This window comes from Protomyctophum parallelum (genome assembly GCF_964188405.1).
Source record: "Protomyctophum parallelum genome assembly, chromosome: 21".
NCBI classification, from domain to species: domain Eukaryota; kingdom Metazoa; phylum Chordata; class Actinopteri; order Myctophiformes; family Myctophidae; genus Protomyctophum; species Protomyctophum parallelum.
This window is the reverse complement of record NC_139713.1, coordinates 37725263-37746998: the sequence shown is the minus strand read 5'-3', so window position 1 is coordinate 37746998 and position 21736 is coordinate 37725263. Positions and strand designations below refer to the sequence as shown.

At 43.3% G+C, this 21736-nt stretch overlaps 1 protein-coding gene across 2 annotated transcripts; it reads right to left on the bottom strand.

The window, feature by feature from the left end:
* Window positions 1-2149: 2149 nt before the first annotated feature.
* snx30 (sorting nexin family member 30) lies at window positions 2150-21586 on the bottom strand. Of its 2 annotated transcripts, XR_014570923.1 has the most exons (10): window positions 21285-21586; window positions 16014-16235; window positions 12981-13091; window positions 12653-12811; window positions 11364-11553; window positions 9780-9979; window positions 8704-8793; window positions 7857-8009; window positions 7097-7728; window positions 2150-4265 (listed from the first exon to the last, which is right to left on the bottom strand). XR_014570923.1 is itself a non-coding variant. In XM_083793217.1 (9 exons), the coding sequence occupies exons 1-9, from the start codon at window positions 21471-21473 to the stop codon at window positions 7651-7653; spliced, it is 1392 nt and encodes a 463-aa protein (XP_083649343.1). In that variant the 5' UTR covers window positions 21474-21586; the 3' UTR covers window positions 6355-7650. The 2 variants fall into 2 exon arrangements, 1 of the variants encoding a protein (XP_083649343.1); XM_083793217.1 differs by lacking the exon at window positions 2150-4265 and having other exon boundaries at window positions 6355-7728.
* Window positions 21587-21736: the final 150 nt, after the last annotated feature.

The window sequence follows — 21736 nt, the reverse complement described above, 5'->3', positions numbered from 1 at the left end:
CTTTGTTTGACCGATTGGTCGCTTTATTTCTTCTTGTTTGTTTACCGTTTATTGTACCGCCTCCCGGTGTGCGGTTGGCTTGTGCGGCTACGTCCCTGCCTCTGATCTGCTCTGTCATAGCTATAGCGCCACTAGCTAGCCAGATAGGCGGTACAATGAAGTGTCAATAAACAAGGAAGGAAGAGAAGAATCAAAGCGACCAAATCGGTCAAACAAAGATAGAAGATAGAATACTTAACGGCTTCCGCGCCACAGGAGATATTCGCAGCGGCATGTATGGGTACTTATACTTCACAGATTCAGAAACCCTCACACGAAAAAATGTCGTCAAAGAGCGCAGACAGGCGCTCTTGTTTATGTTTTATGTATGTCTGCGTACCAGGTGGCAGGATACTGCTGGAACAGGACCCAATGCACTGGGTCTAACAAATGTCAGAAACTTCAGTAGCATTGGGTTCTGCTTGGAGGGCTAAGACAAACAGAACTTAAAACACAAACCACACAAAACAACGATGCTCCATCCTGACGCATTGCCACTCATCATTACCAAGGAATTGATTGATTTAAATTTTAGTTTGCAGAATTACAGACAGTACATTTCAAGCACAGCTCAATACAAAGACTGTTAACTGTGAGTGGACGACCCAATAAAGCATTAAACTTGTTTACAAGAGGGTCCACCTTGTTCAATTCATCAAAGTGATGATTAGCTATAATTAGCTAAGCTAAACAACTGCAGAAACCTACCTGCATGGTCCGAGTTTGGTACTGGTCTGGATAGCTTAACCTCACCCGGGAACACACCATCCTGGTAAAACTCTGACACGTCCATGTCAAGTAGGCTACTGTTACATTACGAGTTGTTAATATTTGACTTTTTTTACTTCTAAGTTCTAAACAAACACAGTGTGTATGGGGGGGGGGGGGGGGGCGCCACAATTCGGGGACTTAAATAGCCCGCCCCTTGGCTCTCCTCTCAGGCACGCCTGCTTCCCTAGCAGGCTAGGCTTGATGGCTCATGGCATTGGGGAGGGCACATGTCTGGGGGGACTGCCTCTTTCGCAGAGCTTTCGCCCTGGGCCTGGTGGGCGTAGTTTTTAGGTTAACCTAACCCTTATTAGGGTTAACGTTAGGTTTTAGGCATAGTTTTTGTGCGGTTACTTGGTTGGACATGTTTAATTTTGATGGGGTGTCAATGGTTAAATGTAATGCACAGCGCCGGTCACTGACTATCAAGAAAATGAAAACATGGCACATTGGCACTTCATGTCAAAAAGGTTTCCAAATTCCAATCCCATGGCATAGAGTAGGCCGTACTAGTTTATTATTTGTCTGGACTGATTTATATGTTGTATAAAGATGGTGTAATATTTGGCATATAAGTAAAAATCAGTATAGGGTTGAAGGGTTCTATCTCAGTGAGTAAATGCAGATCAGTACCGGGTCCGTTACTGTACACAGACACCCCTTCACCCACCTTAACAGAGAAAAGAAAAAAAAACCTGAAGAGAAAAGAGATGAAATGCACTTGTTTTTTTTATTGGTCCAATTTATATATCCAAAATCATTTGAGGTAAAGATAATTGCATCAAAACGACATCAATATACAGCCTTATTTATAATTACACGGTGATGTTATTAGTCTTAACATCGAAATGTATACATCAGGATTCGAAGCGTAAACAATGCACACTGAAGAGGGAAACGTAACGAGAAGATTTTACCCATTAAAACCGGGAAAGCATCCGTGTCATTTTATCTGTATATAGGCCTATAGCAACATAATTCTTTCAGAAAAATCTTAGGATTTAGAACAGTGGTTTTAGAACAGTTCTCCAAAAGCAGTTATACAAGAGGAGGGGGGGGGGGGAGGGTGCTGGGGGCTGGCACAAAACATTTTCAGATGGGGCGCGGCGGACAAATATCAATCTGGGCGTCCTTGGCACGAAAACAATTGAGAACTACTTATTTAGAAGGCATTTGTAGAATCGGTCTCAGGTTGTTGAAGTCCCACGTTTATTCCACTTGACTTTAATTGCTGAAGGCTTTCAATGGTACAACTTGAGTCTTGTGTCTGAAAGCCCTGAATGATCCAGCATGCATGCTCTGGTTTGAAGGCCTATTAAGTTGATCCAGGTTTAGAATGATCTTTCTGTTTTATAATGGAAGGCATCCAGGGATGCCACTCAGCTCTTGCCCGGTTTAACCGGACTCTGACGATAGGACGAAACTGGTCCAACTATAAGCGCTTGTGCCAGTTCATTTGTAAACCCTGGCTGTAGGCCATCGCAGACTAATCAGAAACACGTAAAATAATTAAATAAAATAACGAAACATCTGATTTAGTACCCCCAAGTGTGCAGCTTCCCATTGCCGTTTGAATTCTAACCATTTAAAGTCCTATTATCTATAGTAATATATCACCACCATAGGGTGGAAACCTTGTAGGCCTAAGTCCGATACCGTTTCTTTTTTTAATTATTTTAGTGAAAATAGACAATCTACAAGCCAATCTACAGAGCTTGTAGATCAGCTGTTTTCACTCCTTTTGTGCTGCACTTGTGTGAAGTAGCTAGGCATTCATTTACAGAAAGAAAGCAATAATGAAAACTTGAAAAATGTAGATATGAGGTTTCTGCCCGACAGCAACAATATACTTCTTTGAACGGAGTCTCCCAGGGGTCTAAACTAGACCCCCTTCCATTTCTCCCTAGTATACACACCAGAACCATAGATAAGACAGAGTTACGACAACTCTGTACACTTCATGGGGCCAGTCCAATGGCGGCTCTTCTACATGGACTTCTATTGGCGAATAGTGACAAAGGCCTGAACGGGAAGTTTACGGAATGCATTGGGAGTCTAATGGCTTTACAGTGACAAACGATACATGAACGTGACCAGGCTGTTTTCTGCCCCCTCAATGTCGTAACTCTGTCTTACTCTATGGCTCTGGTATACACCAAAATATTTTCACAGAAGAAAAGAAAATGACAAGCTCAAAACACACAACCTTGTAGATCTAATTTCTCTGAACTTTCGCCTCCCAGAGCAGGGACACTGAGGGTTCATGTGGTTAATGACCCTTCATCCATCCTGTTTAGACAGCAAAGCGTCATATCATGCCTGGGACACAAAAAACAGGACCTTCTGAGCTTTTTGCAGTGTAAATCTATCCAGAAGACATGGAGAGAATGAGACATTTTGGCTTTAGAAACATTTGGGTTGAAGACACTCTTCCCCGCCTTCCAGGTTCCTTACTGTACTGAACCCAGTAAAATCCTCAGCTTATTTTCTTTAGACTATACAAGTGTAACAAGTCTAAAATCCCCACTATCAGCCACTAGAGGTCATGCAGGTCCTTACACCCAACCAGACCGGATCGAAGCTAGTTTTGCCATCTTTTCACTAGTGGGGTTATGATTGTAAAAAGGCAACATTATTATTATTAATGGCATAATTATATTAATTGAATTATGCGCTAGCTAGACTAGAGGGAATGCCTTGGGGGAGATGACCAAAATCAGTAGGGTTCATGCCACAACCTGCCTATTAGATATCTATCCCATTCTGACCGGGCACCCATTTTGGTGTTGGCATCATGTTATGCTTTAGCTATTGAAAAATAGCAGATCTACAAGCTCATAGCGAGCTTGTAGGCGACTGACGACTGACATTTTTAGAATCTGATCTCAGGTCAGAATGGGTTAATCAGACCAGTGTGTGTCCAGTGGAAACCTTGTATGAATCTGATCTCAGGTCAGAATGGGCTATGCTAAAGTTGACATTTTGCCCTGACGGTGCCGCTAAAAGAACAGCCACAGGGATCACAATAAGCAGTAAGGTTAATTCTCTGTGGAGCAAGATGGCACTTTCAGGGCAATCTGCCCTTGAGATTTCTTGTGTGCATGTGGTCCTGGATCTTTTGGTCTAAAATCTAAATGGGTCACAAAAAATCACAAATTAGTATAGCTCGTCCTCTCCCTTTTTAGATAATGTCGTTTGGGCCCCTAGTTAACTTGTCAATGGACTGACACATGGACAGACATATCTGACCTCTCACAGAGTTAATTCAACTCATTGCTCAGTGTTTGAAAGAGTAAAACAATTGACCAATAAGGGTTTAATGAGTTAATTTTATACTGATATAAGTTGTAAACTCTATTCCCTACCTTCAATGCTTGAGATGTTTTGTACCATTAACTCAGAGATGCCTAAAGGAACGCCAGACCAACACAACCCCCTCCCACACCCACAAGACATTTCTGTGAACAGAAAGATACATTTAAAGTTACATATACTCAGTATGTATGGGGATATACAGTATAACGCATATTGCCAGTAGATACATTCTCACCCGTCCATCCAAACTAGTGCATGCTCATGTGCGGCTCTTATTAACTTCATTTACACCGATGGATCACAGAACGCGCTATGGAGTCACGGACCACCATCAACAGCAATTAATTCATTCTTCAGTATTAATCTTCATAAACCATCTAATACCCAGAGCCAGTGAGTAAAAATGTTCACACTGTAGTTTTGGGTCACTTTCCCAAAGATGTAGGACATTTTTCTCAGACAATAACACACATCCTTTGTGTGTGAACTGTGAAAAGGCCTGTACCTTTGTAACTATTGCCTTTAATTGTTGGATTTTAATATTAAGAAAAATCCTCAAACATGACGGGAGTGTGCATAAACTCAGATTACCTGCTTAGAGCGAAAGAATAACAATTACATTAAGCATTAATTGACCCCCCTTTTATCGAAATGTAAACTTAAGTGACATTTACACAAAAATTGTTTTATGTATGCCATTTGTAGACGACATTGTGGACAGACAATGACAACTAGCGATATCGCCATGACCCTTTAAAGCTCAAGAATCCATCCTAGCAAAAGGTATAAAGTAGCAGATCTACAAAACACAGTAGATCTACAAGCCAACGAGGTTGCAGACCTGCTACTTTTGGCCACGGACAGCAGGGGTTCCACACATTTGGTGTCTCTTTTGAGCCAATCGGTGTGCAGTAGAGTAGGGGTGGCAGCAACACACTTTATTTCTCACCGTCAAGGATTTTACTGTACGACTTTCGAGCCAACCATGGCCGACACTCTGCAACAGTGAGGTGAAATCCCTTTTTTTGAAAACTCAACATTCTTCACATCACCGTTATGTGATGTGACACACGTCACATCTGTCTGTGTCATCTGTAAAGCCAATACTTTAAGGGTATACCGCTCTTTGCCAAAAGGTGGCACCGTTTTGCTGTTCGGTTTTAACTAGTGCTGCACCTTTTGCTCACCCTCAAAACATGAACATAATTGTTTTTTTAAATTAAATTACACAGTAAAAGAAAACAATTCTCTACATCTCAGTTCCCTGATAAACACCGGCGACACCCACTTCAGACACTCGGTAGCGTCGTCATCGAAAAGTGTAGCTTAACCTCCTTCCTTTTCCCTTATTAAGGCTCCTTTCCTAATCTCCCAATAGCTGATCTTGCAAGGCCCTGATGGCAACGGTAAAGCAAGTAATGAAAGAGTTCTGGAACTAGACATTTTACTCTGAGAACATCTAGTGAAACTTAAGTTGACAATCATGAAGTCAATCCTAGTGTCTGACAGGACATTACTGGGATCCATAGGCAGCTAGCAGTGCGGGTGTTGAACTTTCACGAATAATCAACAGTTGAGCTTGACCAATCAAGTCAAGTTGAGGCCCAAAGAACAGGACCCACTCGCCTATAACAGACCATGAGCAAACTGTCACTAAAAGCCTGCTCTGGTATCAATCAACATGTCATGTGAACATTGCGTGACACTTTATCGCCAAAGCATGGATCCAAAACCTAGGCCGTGAACTTTCTCCCTAAATCTGAATTATTTTAAGCCGCATGGTGTGTGTATGTCTTTTATCGAGGTCTGTCAGTAATCAATAGCCTCCCATTTCTCGCACGACTTTCTGAGTGAAAGAGATGTCACTCTCAACACACTTGCTCTGGTTAAATGGAAAATGTTGGTACCCAGACAAAGCCGACCGTACATTTTGCCTCGTGCCTCACTACAGTTCCTGTTTTGGGCCCAAAAGCTTCAACTAGTATTTAAGCCAAACCTATAACATGGGGATTTCAACTTGCGCTCCTTGACAGAAAAGCGAATCACCTCTTAACCCATTTTGGGCAGGAACCCCTTTTGGTGTTAGCATTATGCTATGCTTTAGCTATTGAAAAATAGCAGATCTACAAGCTCATAGTGCGCCACCGAGTGGCGCACTATGAGCTTGTAGGTCTGCTATTTTTGATTTTTGAAAAATCGAAGAACGACTGACATAGAAACATAGCTTTTTTCAGAAAACTGTCAGGATGTAGAAGACATTTTTAGATCTGATCTCAGGTCAGAATGGGTTCAATTCCAGTGATTTCAAGTACAAAATTCAGACATGGGAAAAGCCTTGTGGATGGAGGATTAGTTATATAACGCCGTCGGCGTTAGGGCAGTGGTTCTCAAAGTGGGGTGCAGGCACCCCCCCAAGTGGTCCTTGAAAGGGGTTAAATGGACCCTTACAGGTCTGTAACTCTGAGTGTACAACTGGATGGACCCGTTTCATCTGTACACTCTCAGAGTTATGGGGGTCCTTGAAATATTATTATTATTGAGAAGCACAGTTTGAAGGACCACTTCACCACTTTTCAACCTATCTTCATGTAATAGGTCCTCACTAATAATCATGATAAAATGGCACAATTATTTTCTACTCAGCCTGTGTCTCATAGGAGGGCTGTGGGCAGTTCAGAAACCTGTCCACCAGTGACATCATCGTTAGGCAGATTTGTATTATCGTGAGAACGATGGCTTCCATTTTTGGATTGCAACTTTTCAGGACTAGAAAGCCTGCCGTTTCTATTTGTTTGGATTCCCCATCGATGATGTCACTGGTGGACGGGTTTCTGAACTGCCCACAGCCCTCCAGGAGTAGGAACAAAAAATGGTGCCATTTTATCATGATTATTAGTGAGGACCTAATAATGAAGATAGGTTGAAAAGTGGTCCTTTAAGTGGGGGTTGCATTGTAGATCCTCACTGATCAGACCTTCATGCATCCTGTGTCAGGACTATACGTTCAGCTGTGGCTTCAGGGTTCTTGTGGGTCCCTGGATGCCAAAAAGATGACACGAGTCTAGGCTGGACTCCCAGGGCGAGATCCAGCACTGTCCTGGTAAAAGAGGACGAAGTCACGGGTTGTCCATTCAGACACCACGGTTAACGACACGTAGCGCGGCAACCGACTGCAAGCGGAGAAATACAAAATACAAAAAATTCGAAGACAAAAAAACAAAGTCTGTACATAGCACAGCTCTCGTCTGCGTCGTCTTCTCTTTTCAACCTCCTCTCCATAGCCATGGCAACCTGCAAAGTGCATCGCAGGTTGACCGCTACATATATACGGGGAGGCTCACACAGAGATAGTCAACCCTGTTGTCCAGCACTTGTTTCAATCTGCTGCCCCTTTCGGCCCCTTTTTTCCTTGGCATGCTCCCTTGAGCTGAATGAAGGTGTGTGTGTGCATGTGCATGTGTGTGTGTGTGTGTGCGCACGTGCATGTGCGTGTAAGAGACAGGGGCAGCAAATGAGGAGAAATTAGTTTCAGTTCGTGTCATTTGTTTTGTCCTTGGTCTGCTTCTCTTGAAGCATACTGATGAGAGACTCCCATGATGTCTGACACTGAGAGAGAGAGAGAGAGAGAGAGAGAGAGAGAGAGAGAGATAAATATGTCTTGCTGGGTTAAGTAAGCGCATGGAAAAACAAATAACTAAAATAATAATAAGTCAAGAAGACTGTACAGACAGTACCCTTTCATAGTAGTTGACGTTCTTGTCAGCCATGTCTGTGAGGAGCTGTTTGAAGTCTTGTCTCTTGTTGCTCTGCCAGCGCTCCCAGTCGGCCTTCAGGTCAGCATTGAAACACTCCACTCGGTCCTGGCATTTCTCCACCTCCACTGGCACCTGGAGGGACAGGAAAAACTACAACTACAGGGGCCTATAGGGGGCATAATGCAGAACTACAAATAAAAACCCAGATAGACCTTGGTAGTGTTGACGTCAATTCAGGGCATTCTGATTCAATCTAAAGTATGGATTACGTGGTTAATCAGACTAATTGATTTAGTTGATTATTAAGTACGTACTTGTTGATTCATTGATAGACTACCGGTACATGTTTTGTAAATAAAATAAACATGCTTAATTTGTTGATTAATCAAATGCCGTTATTTTTCAGGAAAATGTTCCGATGGATCCAATGTAGTTTATTTAGTCCCCAAGCTCATATTACTTTTCAATTGTTAAATATGTATAAAAGCCAATTAAAAGGACCTTTCCTTTCAACCTTTCTTCATAAAATTGGTCCTCACTAACGCTCATGATAATAATGGTACCATTTCTTTCTACTGCGTCTCAAGAGGAAGGCTGTGGACAGTTCATAAATCCGCCTACCAAATGTTTTATTTAAATTTGGATTAATGCGATAACAATGGCTTCCTTTATAGCATGCCAACTGTCCAGGAATAGAAAAAATTTAATATCTTTTGCTCTTGTACGATGAAGCAGGGCATCAACTTGGACAGTGGACTGACAGCAGTGCTGTTGTTGTTTTTAAGCGGGAACAAAGCAGTGATATGAGATGTTTGAATAGCCTTACGGGTGTGTTGTCCTCCTGCTTCCGGAGCACAGCCGTCTCCAGACGGCCCTCGTATTCCGCTTGACTTTGGTCTCGCTTCCTCAAAACGTTCTGCAGTCAAAATAAAAGCTAGAATTCAATGTCACATCGATTTAGACTAGATTTTGTCTAGGAAGAAATGTTCTGAGAGAGAGAAACTCAAGCTGAAGTTGCAAAACAGAATTTTGTTTCTTTATATATGTTTTGACAAAATGTTGGGCACATTTAGTTTGAGGTTTGGCACTAATTTATTTATTTTTGCGTGAAGAATAAGCCATTCTAATAACAGCCACGCATGCTTTCATTCCCTGTATGGCTTTCTGTGGGGTGTGCTGAACGAACGAATTTGGGTAAATGGTGCATTTATATAGCTCCTTTATCCAAGGCGCTTTACATAGATTGTGCATAACATTCACCCAACATTCACCCATTCACACCCATGGCCGATGGCAGCAGAAACCATGCAAGGCACCAACCTGCACATCAGGAGCAATTAGGGGTTCAGTGTCTTGCTCAAGGACACTTCAACACTAACTCTGGGGGAGCCCGGGTTCGAACTGGCAACCTTGCGGTTACCATCCAGCCACTCTACCCCTGAGCCACCGCCGCCCAGCGGGGTGCATACTTAGTTTAGACTGGTCATTGGTTAGACATACGGTTGGTGAGGGGTGCGTTAAGACGACCGGATTAAGGTTGGTGAGGGGTGCGTTAAGACGACCGGATTAAGGTTGGTGAGGGGTGCGTTAAGGGTTGGGAGTGGGTTAAGGTTAGGTTTAGGTGTGCTGCCCCATGGGAGGTTAGGGTTAGTGTGAGGGTTAATAGGTTGTAGGACTAATGACTGGTCTAACCCATCAACTCTACACAGAGGCCATTGACTCTCACCTTCATTGACTCTATGTAGAGGCCATTGACTCTCACCTTCATTGACTCTATGTAGAGGCCATTGACATTCACCTTCATTGACTCTATGTAGAGGCCATTGACATTCACCTTCATTGACTCTATGTAGAGGCCATTGACATTCACCTTCATTGACTCTAGAGGCCATTGACTCTCACCTTCATTGACTCTATGTAGAGGACATATTCTCTGAGGACAGGAATTAAGTCCTGGCTCATATTGTCGCTGACGTCCTCCAGGCCTCCACAGCACGTGGTCACACATCCGGCCACACCCTCCAGGGGGCGCCGGAGCTCATCCTCTGACCCGGCCCAGCTGCTGTACACCGTCCCATACTCACGGAGTTCTGCTAGGTACTCTGAAGAGGGAGGGGGGGGGGGGGCGTGGACAGAGACAGGAGTGACAGATATGGAGGGACAAAGTTTAGTATACAGATTAGACATTTGCCTGGGAGCATATATTGATATATTATATTCAGCCATTAGTGTAGATTTTCGTGTTACACAAACATTAAATTCCCATTGACAATGAATGGAGAAGTCATGCGTCTGAGCAAAATGATGATGTATGATAAGAGTGCCCCTCACTTCACACGGCTGTGATCTTTAATGTACAGTAAGGAAAAATTAGATTTTTTGTTTTTTTACTAGAGTTGTGACCCATAAATGGGTCCCGACCCACAGTGAAATAGATCACGTGTGTTAGGCTAAGTTGATGCATTTTAAGATTTAAGATAATTAAACCTTTTCTTCACGGTTTCAACACAGAACATTCTGATAAACGTTCATGTACACGCGAGACAAAGCATCTCTGCGGCTCCGCAGCCAAAAACGTTGAGAACGCCTTGGTCTATAGTATTACGGATCCGTCTCCCCTTCTGTTGCTTTGTTAACCCATTCTGACCCGAGATCAGATTCATACGAGGTTTCCGCCGGACACACACTGGTCTGATGAACCCATTCTGACCTGAGATCAGATTCTAAAAAAATTCAGTCGTTCTTCGATTTTTCAAAAATAGCAGACCTACAAGCTCGTAGCGCGCCACTCGGTGGCGCGCTATGAGCTTGTAGATCTGCTATTTTTCAATAGCTAAAGCATAACATGATGCCGACACCAAAATGGGTGCCCGTTCAGAATGTAAGTTTAGAGTCTGTCTATCTCCCTGTTTGTTTACGTATCTTGCGGTCAATTTCTCTTTGTGTTGCATCGATGTCTGCCGGTTTATTACTGTACTGTAACCAGGCTGTCTCTCAGTCAGAGCATGTGAGCGGAGCAGAGCTGGATGATGTTTAACCCATTTGGACCCGAGGACGCATCTGTGTCGCCTTAGCTTTTATCTACTTTTAACCACTATTTTAAACTTTAGCTGTTGGAAAAATAGCAGATCTACAAGCACATTGAAAAATCAATGAAAATGTGTGCAAAACTATTTTCTTTCACAGCAAAAGTTTTTAACTCGCATCTTTGCTCCTGGGGGTCCCTGAAACGACATATTTTCACATGGGGGGTCGGCGGCCAATTACAAATAATTTCCGGGGTCCTTGACATGAAATAGTTTGAGAACCATTTTGTTAGAATCTAATCTCAGGTCTAAAATGTGTCAACGTGTCGGGGAGCGCACGTTTTACAAAATGATAGGATCGAACTCGATCAGCAACAGCCTGGAGCTGTTGTCACGCTCGTGGAGCAGTGTTTCCCTGGAGCGTGGTGGAGCAGCGTTTCCCCTGCCAGGCGTGCCGTACCCGTCTGCTCTTTGACGATCCTCTGAGCGATGCGGTCGATGGTTCCTAGCTTCTGGCTGAACGTGTCCAGGTAGTCGGCCATGGCACAGAACTCTGCCGGCCGCGCGCGCAGCTTGTACCCGCCTGCCGCCTGCTTCACCGACTCGCCCACCTTGGTCAGCAATGCCAGGCCCTGCCTCTTGTTTAGGTCCTACACACACACACACACAAAACATAATATATTTATTAAGTTATTACCGTACTGCAAGTACATTCAGTGTATGTGTACCCACTAATACTATCACACTATCCGAGTATGATATTATAAGTCAGTACTTCTTACATTATCAGTGTGTATAGAGCGAGTCTTTGTGACATTTTGCTCAATTTAGCTTTAGCAGTGTGAGAAAGAGCGATAGTGAGAGTGTGTGTGTGTGTGTGTGTGTGTGTGTGTACCATGACAGAAGTGCATTATTATATACCAGCTGGCAGGGGGACAGACAGGGGTGAACACCACAATGGGCCTTATCTTATATCCAGCACTAGACAGCACTATTATCATTCCTAGTTTACAACTGCCAGCGTTGTGATTTTCACACCCAGCAGCACCCACGCTGTAATGATCAGAAAATGTTCATCTCGGGCCTACGCCGCAAGATGGAGCTGGCCTGGGTCTGGTGCATTGCTATGTTTTTGCGGAACTTACGGACGATGAGAAAAGCCTAATAAAATCACAGTCACGTTATAGCAATTATTAATTGACATATTTTTAGATCTTTTTCGGGGACTTTTTGCCTTCATTGATAGTGGAAAGTGGCGACGGACAGGAAACAAGGGGAGAGAGACGGGGAGTGACATACAGCAAAGTTTGTCAGGAACGGGACTCGAACCTGCGATGCGCCGTCAGGCTGCATTGGGAGACTAAGTGACCGGACCGCTAGGCTGGCCCGGGCCAAGTTTCAAGACTATTCAAGTTACGGAAGAGAAATTAATGAAAAACCAAAGGCTTCTTAAAAATGACGGAAAATTGTCATCAGTAATGTCATTTATACAGTACGTGCCTTCTAGACAGTGAGATAAACATCAGCCTGCGCATGCTGAGGCCATGCATGGACTAAATGTCTATTGTTGTACATGTAGCAGAATGCTAATTCATGCGAACGAGAAGCTGACCAGTCAACACACATTGTGCGTTCTGTCAGAGAGTGGAATGAATCACTGCATGCCAACATGGCTTGTACTGGAGCCTGGACCCTCGCGGTTATCTGTCGACCATTGTGAATGTAGTGCTGCTTTATGTGGCCAGTTACCTTGGCAGAGAGGAAGGCATTGAGATGAGGGTTGAAGGACAGGACAGGGTGGTCTGCTACTCGCTTCAGGAACTTGTCCAAAGCCTTCTTCCTCGTCTCCACAAACTCCTCTGAAAAACGATCTACCACTCCCTTCATCACAAACTTCTCCGGCAGTGGCTGCGGAGATAAAGTTAAGGGAGAGGACAGGATAAGAGAGTAAAAGATGCATCAACAGAAAAGACAAAGAAACAGGAAGTAGAGGAATTAAAAGCGGAACAAAGGGGATGGATAGTTGTTTTCTCAATCATTAGAAATAGAAAGCATGGCCCATGGTCATGTGACCTACTGGGATGAGATGGGTTGGTTGGCCGTCCTCCAGTTTCATCCTCAGCCAATCAAAGTCCTGGTATCGCCGCCTGACGCAGTATTCTGGCAGGTCAAACTCTATCCGCGTTGTCTGAAAGACCACACACACACACACACACACACACACACACACACACACACACACACACACACTGTAAACAGAGGGCACTTTAGCCAACGTGCTGCCTAGTGTAGCTAATCTAGTTATCCGGTCAGACTCCAACTGCAACTTCTGCAAGAATCACTCACAACAAAATAATGTTTTCTACCACAGCGACAAGTGGACAGTTTGAAAAATGCGGTGGTCCTACGTGCATTAACGTTGGTCGGACTTGGTCCGGCTGGTTTCGTTTTGTCCAACGTGAAACAGCGAGGCTGTCCAACAGTCCATAAGGAGGAGGAGGGATGAGGTGGAGGACAGGAGGAAACTATCTAGCCTACCAAAAACAAACATAAATGTACTGAAAAAGGATATAATTAAACACATTGTTCCCCTGTGCACAGCGGAGATAACGCACTTAGCGTTACTTATGTGCACAGGGGAACAATGTGTTTAATTCCAGCTACGAACAAAAAAACTGCACATTCACTTTGTGTAGACTTAACGATCTCCAGAGTCCTGCAGCCTCGCAATGGAGAGCTCATATCTCACTAACCTCTCTACAATGCCAGTCTAGCCTTAAAATCTACATTTATATGTTATTCAATATATTGCTTTAGCACAAAATATAGGGTTTTCTAAGCCAAGCCCTGTTTCAATGGTTAGGTAGGCTATGTTCTTGTATTTTCTGTGAATTAACTATAGTCTACACTACACTATAGACTCACTATAGTTCATTCACAGAAATGTAGACTCTACAGTTCAACCCAGTGATTCTCAGCCATTTTAATTTCAAATAATTTTGTTGACTCATTTAGGCCTGTTGTATTTATGTACACAACATTTATTGTGTATATATATGTGTTCACATACAGTAGGTATAATACTGAATAATATTGGATAATATATATGCTTTTTTTTATTTAACTGGCAGGCAGGGAACAGTTTATTAAAAGTAATGTATAAGCTGTTACATACTGTATAAGCCATAACTTGACATGAGCGTATCAGCGTAATGTACACCATCATATGTTGCTCAGCAGTTAAAGTTGTGCTCAGAAGGTTGGAGTGTTTGCCCAGACCGATGACAAATTAGAGGGAACATTGATGGGGACATCTGGCAACCATAGTACGCACACACACACACCACACACACTTTATGTTAAAGACTCATGTAATTATCAGTCAGTGTTTATCAGGACCTGTGATATTTACTTTAGCCCCTGAGCAGTCGCAGCATTGTGGCCCCAGCAACAGTCACCATGACACCCAGACCTAATAGCAGCTGTCACCATTTTTTAAGGGACCAAAACCGAAGTGACTTTGGTCCCTTATTGTATGTCTGTTTTTTTCTTTTTCTTCTTCTTCCGCCAAAAATAGCAGTTCTGGCTTAACCGTGCCGTTGCCAGTTTGAAAAACCCTTAAACCTGCCTACCTTTTCTGCCTTGATTTTTGAGCAATTTGCATGAAACGTTCTACACACCAGTTCTAGACCATTATCTGAAATCCCAGTTGAAGAGAAGTTTGTACGTGACAATTTGTAAAATAGATATCGCTGCAAGCAACGAAAACACTTTGAACAGGCATACCTCATGCCTCGTTTGGCCAAAAGCCATTGAACTTGTTTACACATGTGCCTTGACTCATGCAGAACACATGTGCCACATTGTACGTGAAGACATTTGTAAAAAACAAATATATATATATAGCTGCAAGCAGAGATAAGAGGTGCCAAGAAATACAGCAAAAAGAAAAAGACTACCGGTATAAAGACTACCGGTATATGCAACACACACAACAACTGGGTCTGTTTGGGGTACAACGGCTGCAATACCGCTGGGTGACCTAAAGTGGCACTGTTGAGCAGCCTAAAAGGGCCATTCACACCGAGCACTATAACTGCAGCCAGCCAGCGATGTTGTTGAGCAACCTGCACCACTCAGTTCTCAGGGGTGTGATTTTTCTTATTGCTGCTTGCAGCTATATATATATTAGTTTTTTGCCATTCTCGCCACAGAGGAAAGAACTCACAATCAGCATTTAAGAACTATCCTGCTAAACCCCTTAGCTGAAATCGATACTAATTAGTTTTGTTTTGTGGCAGGCAGTCTGCCACAAAGTTTATCTGTAGCAAGGGGTCCTCAGTTTCTTCTTAGAGATAGTTTTATGTTGTATCTTTCCTTACGCATTGTAGATAATAAGGGGTATAGACCTTGTGGTTTTGGTGAAGGAGCTAAATAAAAACATAGGACCACACACCAGACTTATTTGCATCTCCTCGCTGCAGAAAAACGGAATCTCCCCATCTCAACTATTTATAGTTTAGTAAATTAATGCCATACTTCATCGTACAAGTGTCTCACAAAAGTAGCGAAAATAGCCAATCTACAATCTCACAATGCATCGTGATGCGACGCCTTGTGAGCTTGTAGACACAGGTGTACGATGAAGCATAATCGCCCTATACTTCATTGGTTCTCAAACGGGGGGGGGGGGGGGGTCGAGGGACTCTCAGGGTTCCCTTGAGGGGGTTCTAAATGGACCCACAGACAGGTCTGTAACCGTGAGAGTATCTAAAAGATTCCATTTCAGAGTTTTGGGAGTCTTTGAGAACCACTGCTACTGTACACTTCGCTTTCCATCGCCAAATGTTCGACTATTATGTCAAGCGGTTAATCTCACGACGACGCCAGTTTAGCCCATTTAGACCCGAGATCAGATTCTAAAAATGTCTTCTACATCCCCGACAGTTTTTTTTCAAAAATAGCAGACCTAACAAGCTCGAGCTTGTAGGTCCATTTGGTCCATCTACAAGCTATGAGCTTGTAGATCTATTTTTCAATAGCTAAAGCATGACATACTGCTAACACCAAAAGGGGGTTCCCGCCCCCCAAATTGGGCGAGTAAGCAGACCTTTGTGGAGACCCTGTAGGTGATGTAGGTCTCCATGGTGGACACGTGTTTCTTGGGATCGTCGACGGTGACAAACAGGTCACGCGTCTCCGCGGAGGCGGCGTAGGGGTCACAGGATCCTTCTGCTTCCGGGCCGTCGTCCAGCTGCAGCCTGTTGAGCAGCGAGGTGGCCGAGGCGGGCCTGGACGTGTCCTCTGGCGTGCCATTGGTCAGCCCCGCTTCCTGAGAGAGGGAGGGAGGACACGAGGACATTCAGGGACATAGCGCTCGGAGGTTGCCGTGGGAACGATGGAAACAAAGGGGCAATAGAAAGGTTACCGATGGTAAATGCCCCTTTGTTAGGACAAAGGGGCATTACACTGGTTCAAATCATAATTTTGTAGGGCAGAGGAACAATTAACGTATTATTATGACATCAGTTTCATAGTTATTAATTGTACAATATGTGTCCAGTCACAATCTCTATCTAGAAAACAATCATTTGTCATAATTCTGAGGCCTGTTATTGCAGCTTGACACCCTTTTAAGAGAAATCGTCATATATAATTGATCACTGAGAGAGAGAGGATGGAGAGAGAGCCTCCTTCAGCCAGCCTGGCTCACACAATTCAAATGCTTCTTCCACCTAAACAGTGCAATGGAAGCACTGAAAATGAGAAGTAAGTAAGTAAAGTGGAAGGCCCATCCACTTCCGTTTCATCTTTGCAAATCACTCAAATTTGTCCTAATGTAAATCAATTAGTCAGAGCATAGCTTGCTGCTTAGCAGAAATTAAATGTATATTTTAAATACGGATCATCTCGTAAATTTTTAATATGGTAGGAAACTTTATTTGCACGATATATATTCCCGTATAATAATTTAAAATGTGAAATATTTCAAACTTTCTTTATTTTTTTAATCTCTGGCTACTAGCGATCAAAAGTATTTGACGTTTTCCACAATATTCAAAATATCTTTTAGATGATCCTGTATATTTTCGTGAACGGAAATGCCAAACAGATGACAGCGTCCTTTCGCAGCGTGGTTAAATGTAGCATTCAGTGATTGTGGAAGAATTGTCTGGCGGTGCCTTGCTGCCATTAACACAAAATTGACCATATTCCTATGGGCTTTATATACTAGGCCCTGTATTTGAAAAAGAAAAGAGAAAAAACAGACACTTCCCCCAGGAAATGAAATAGCACAGTCACTGCATACAACTAACTGTGCTATTACGTTACAAACATTTGGTTGCGCACAAAATGTTCTAGGAGCTACATTTAGAAGCTCTGTAGTGTGGGAGAGTCTCTTCTCCTGGATACTCCCCCCACAAGGAAAGAATGCAAGGACCAGACTATGTTTAAACTGATGTTTTGGTAAACCTTGATACCTTCCCAGTGCTCACCAAAACTGCTCCGCTCTGTCATTTAAAAGCATGTCCTTTAGGACGCATACTGTACCACATACATTCGCTCTAATGCCTGACAGTGAGTCGTTGGCATGTGACCACTCCCCTACTTTCTCCTGCCTTTCCTGTATCGCTACACTTTTATGGTGCATTTATATATATATATCTATATATATAATATATATATATATATATAAGTGCATTACTCACACACACACACACACACACACACACATTACTCTCACACACACACACACACCCCAGAGGAAACCATGTAAGGAAGGCAAGGCACCAACCTGCACCTCTGGAGAAAGTGTCTTGGCACTACCTCTGGGGGTTCCCGTGATCGAACTGGGAATCTTCCAGTTCCCATCCGGCCACTCTACCCCTGATCCACTGCCGCCCACACAGACCTATTGTCTTAAAGCAGAAATGCCCCCAAAACAATGTACTATTTATATGTACGTACTAGAACGGTGCTGGTGGGGGGGGGGGGTGATCAGGTGTGATCAATCGGCTAATAAAAGGGTGAGGTTGCGCATCGTTGTGAGGACAGAACAACATTGTGATGTCAGAACAGGCCAGCTCCATATATGGTGCATTTATATTAGGATATAGTGATCTCAGGGTCTGGTGTTGCCGTCGTCCAGTGTTTTCTAGGTTGCAATACCAAGTGGGCCAATCAGCATTTGAATGCGATGCCAGAACTAAACAGGATAGAATTGATGACGTCGCTATTGAAGCCGTTTTGAAAAGACTCCCAGAAATAATGAAGTGAAACTAAATGGAAATTCAGGCCGAGTGTGGGTGACCTCTGACCTGTTGAATTCTGTGACTGGCTTGAGATTGGTTAGGGGATGAACTAATTACCGAGGAGGAGTCCCTCTTTCTCTGAATCATGAAGAGAAATGAAATGGAAATTCAGGCTGAATGTGGGACTAACCAAGCACCTGGTTTTATGAAACTTGTAATACAGTTGAAGCTGGAGCAGTTAGTGCACCGATGAACACTTTTATAACATTATAACAACAACAACTCAAGGCCAAGGCTCCATGTCATCAATAAACCTTTGCCTTCGTTTCATCACAGTACAACCTGAATGTAAACAACAATAGGGCTGCAAATTTCTATGATTTTCTTAATTAACCTATGAATTAGACTGAAGAGCATTATTTTGCCCCTCCTACATCCAGCTTTTAGTGTATGCACACAAACTTTGTCCTACACAAACTAGTGTAAAATTAAATTAAACAAAAAATGAAACAAATTAACTTTCCATTGACAATGAATGGAGAATTTTACGTCATATTGTCTGAGCAAATCGGCAGTGTCTATTTCACGTCATGATGATGTACTTCACACAGGTGTGATTCTTGATATATTTATTATTTATACTTAATTTCTTATGTCAGCGAATCAACACGAAAAGTAAACATTAATAGATTTTTTTAAATAATCAATTAAATTGATTAGTCCGTTTAGCCACTTAACCCCTATTTTATCGCTGTACAGTGGTGTTGTGGAGAAAAGGCAAAATATAGCAAAAGGATTGACTATTTTAGCTATTTTTTACATGCCCAAAACAGTAGGTTGAAAATGGTTAACTACCCTACTGACCTGGATCATGGGCTATATTTTTAGAGATTTGGTGAAAACAATCACACCTGTGTGAAGTGAGGGGCGTTCTTATCATCGTACATGATTGATTGATTGAAGAATGTATTAACAGTTTGATAATTACAGTACATTTCAAGCACAACTCAATACAAGACTGTTAACTGTGGACAACACCATAAAGCATTACACTTGTTTACAATAGGGTCAACCATGTTTAATTCATCATGACAATTAGAGACGTACAAATAATATACACCAACAGTACTATATAGCCAAAAACAGGAAATCATCATAGAGGAGGTTAAAAGGGAAAAAAAACATATACAGTGAGGGGAAAAGGGGTTGGTGCCGGGAATTCAGATTTTACGGGGGTACGTTTTGAATTGCAGCCGTCCGTAGGTGCCCTTTGAGAGCCGTTTTGAAGGAGTCAAGGGATTCGCATGTTTTAATGACAGTTGGTAGGGCGTTCCACATTTTGGTGGCATAGGAGCAAAATTAATTTAGTCCCTTGTTTGTGCCGAATCTGTGTTGCACATGGTTTGTTGAACTCCCTCTTGTGTTGTGTGGGTGTGGACTTCGACAGGTACATTGGTATCTTGGTGGTGTAACGAACCCTAAGCCATTCCATCCTGTCAAAATGGGCAGGGGGTTCGGGGAGTGAGGCCAAGTAGTAGTCTGACCAGTTTGTTTTGGGAAGTCTGGAGCCTTGTTTTAAGGCCTTTGAGGTGCTGTGGTGCCAAGAGGTGCATGCATAGTCGAAGAAACCTTGTACGAGGGCTCCTGTTAGGGTTTTCAAGGTGTTTGTTGACCAGTGAGGAGATTTTGTTCTTTGGTTGATTACTTTTCTGATTACGTTGCTGGCCATTTTATCACCGGAAAGATTTGCCTCCTGCTCGAGCCCACAGTAAATCAACACAGTAATCAACCACAGTAAACAATAAAATGTCATAACAAGTATCGTCCCATCCATAGCTAACTCAGAATGTTACAAGTGACAAGCGTAAATAGTGTGAGCTACAACTCTGTCTTCAACTCAATCAGTGTCAATAAGAAAAGTGACACCTTTCTCTCTATCACGAGGTGTCTCTCGCACGCACACGCACACACAGACAGTGTTATCGTCTCCACCAGGCCGAAGGCATGGGGAGAGAGTATGTTTTGCACTCTGTCCGTGTGTGTGTGTGAGTCTGTGTGTGTGTGTGCCCGTCCGTCCGTCTGTTACCAGCTAATCTCCGGCACGTTAACCCGGTCGGTGCCAAATTTTGCACACACACTCCCTGGATGCCAACCATGAACCTCTGCCCAAAACTTTCCACAATGGCCTGTTATAGCGCCATCAGGAGGCCGACTTTTGAAAAACACATTTTTTTATATTACTCCTCCAGATTCTGTCCAAAAATCCCGCAAATCGTTACACACCATCTCTATAGTCATGTGTTCAAGACGGATCTGTCCGATATTTCATATTCCATCCTAATTGGCCAACATTGGCTTTCTAAGTTTGCAGAATTGGCCCGTTTTGAACAAAAAGCCTCAAATCAGGAACGCAGCGTGCAATTTATGTGAAATCTTTCACTGACTTTCCTACTAGGCTACACCCTTTCCACATTGGCCTGTTATAGCACCACCAACAGGTGGATTTTTGCAAAACACATTTTTGGAACAAAATGCCTCAAATCATCCAATTGCCATCCAAGGCGTAAGAAGAAATGCCACCCTTTTCACATTGGCCTATTATAGCGCCACCAGGAGGCCACAACCTGACCTGGCCTGGTGGAGACCTGTGCCCCGAGGGGCACTTTATCTTGATCTAGTCTTGACACACTGGCGCTAACCTGCAGTGCTGTGTGATCACTCAACAGTAATTGCATTGCATCTTTATCTTGTGTGTGTGTGTGTGTGTGTGTGTGTGTGTGTGTGTGTGTGTGTGTGTGAACCAATCAGCAGTTTGGCAACATAAAACGATATTATCAAGCCGGTGTCATATACCGGTAATTGAAGTTTAGTAAAAATGTAAATGTGCCTCCAAAGTCCACAATGTAGTGGAGCAGTATAGAATCATCAATTGGCAGAACTTCAAAATGGTACAAATAACAAATACTATTACAGTAGTTGAAAATATAAAGTACTTTCAATCAAGCAGTGCTTGAAGGATGAAAAAAGGATGCGATTCACTGATCATCAGCAGCCTGTGCGTGGATACATGTACACACATTCTGTTAAACACTGAGATGATGATGTACATGTATGTGTCATGAATGTACCTGGTCCTGATCCTGGTCGTCCTCCGCGGTGCTGCCAGTGGGGGTGATGACGCGGCGGCTGGCGGTGGCATCTGGCCCCGGGGAGAGGCTCTCCTCGGCGGACAGCGGGTGGATGATCTCCGTGATGGGTTTCTGTCCGGAGCTCTTCGTCTGTCCCCTCGGAGGAGGAGGAGCAGCGTCGACGCTCATCGTGGAACCGTCGGAAGGTCTGGTGGATGTTTGGAGAGTAAACAATATAAATAAAAATAAAAATAAAAATAACAATATGAATGTATCTGTGTGTGTGTGTGTGTGTGTGTGTGTGTGTGTTTCTTCTCGGCTGTTTAGTTTCGACGGGGTGGTGTGTTTTAACACTCCACAGTACGACGGTGTCGCGCGCCCCCCAAAACATAACAGATCTAAAGCAACAGCCGTGCCGACGGGTCGCGGCGCGAGGCGCTGTTACCTAAGGC

What these genes read in the sequence shown, in the direction of transcription:
- snx30 (XM_083793217.1), bottom strand. Translation starts at nt 21,473, where the DNA reads ATGAGCGTCGACGCTGCTCCTCCTCCTCCGAGGGGACAGACGAAGAGC. An exon ending in ACGACCAGGATCAGGACCAG is followed by an intron (nt 16,236 to 21,284) that starts GTACATTCATGA and finishes TCCCTCTCTCAG; the next exon opens with GAAGCGGGGCTGACCAATGG. An exon ending in AACCAACCCATCTCATCCCA is followed by an intron (nt 12,812 to 12,980) that starts GTAGGTCACATG and finishes TTATCTCCGCAG; the next exon opens with CCACTGCCGGAGAAGTTTGT.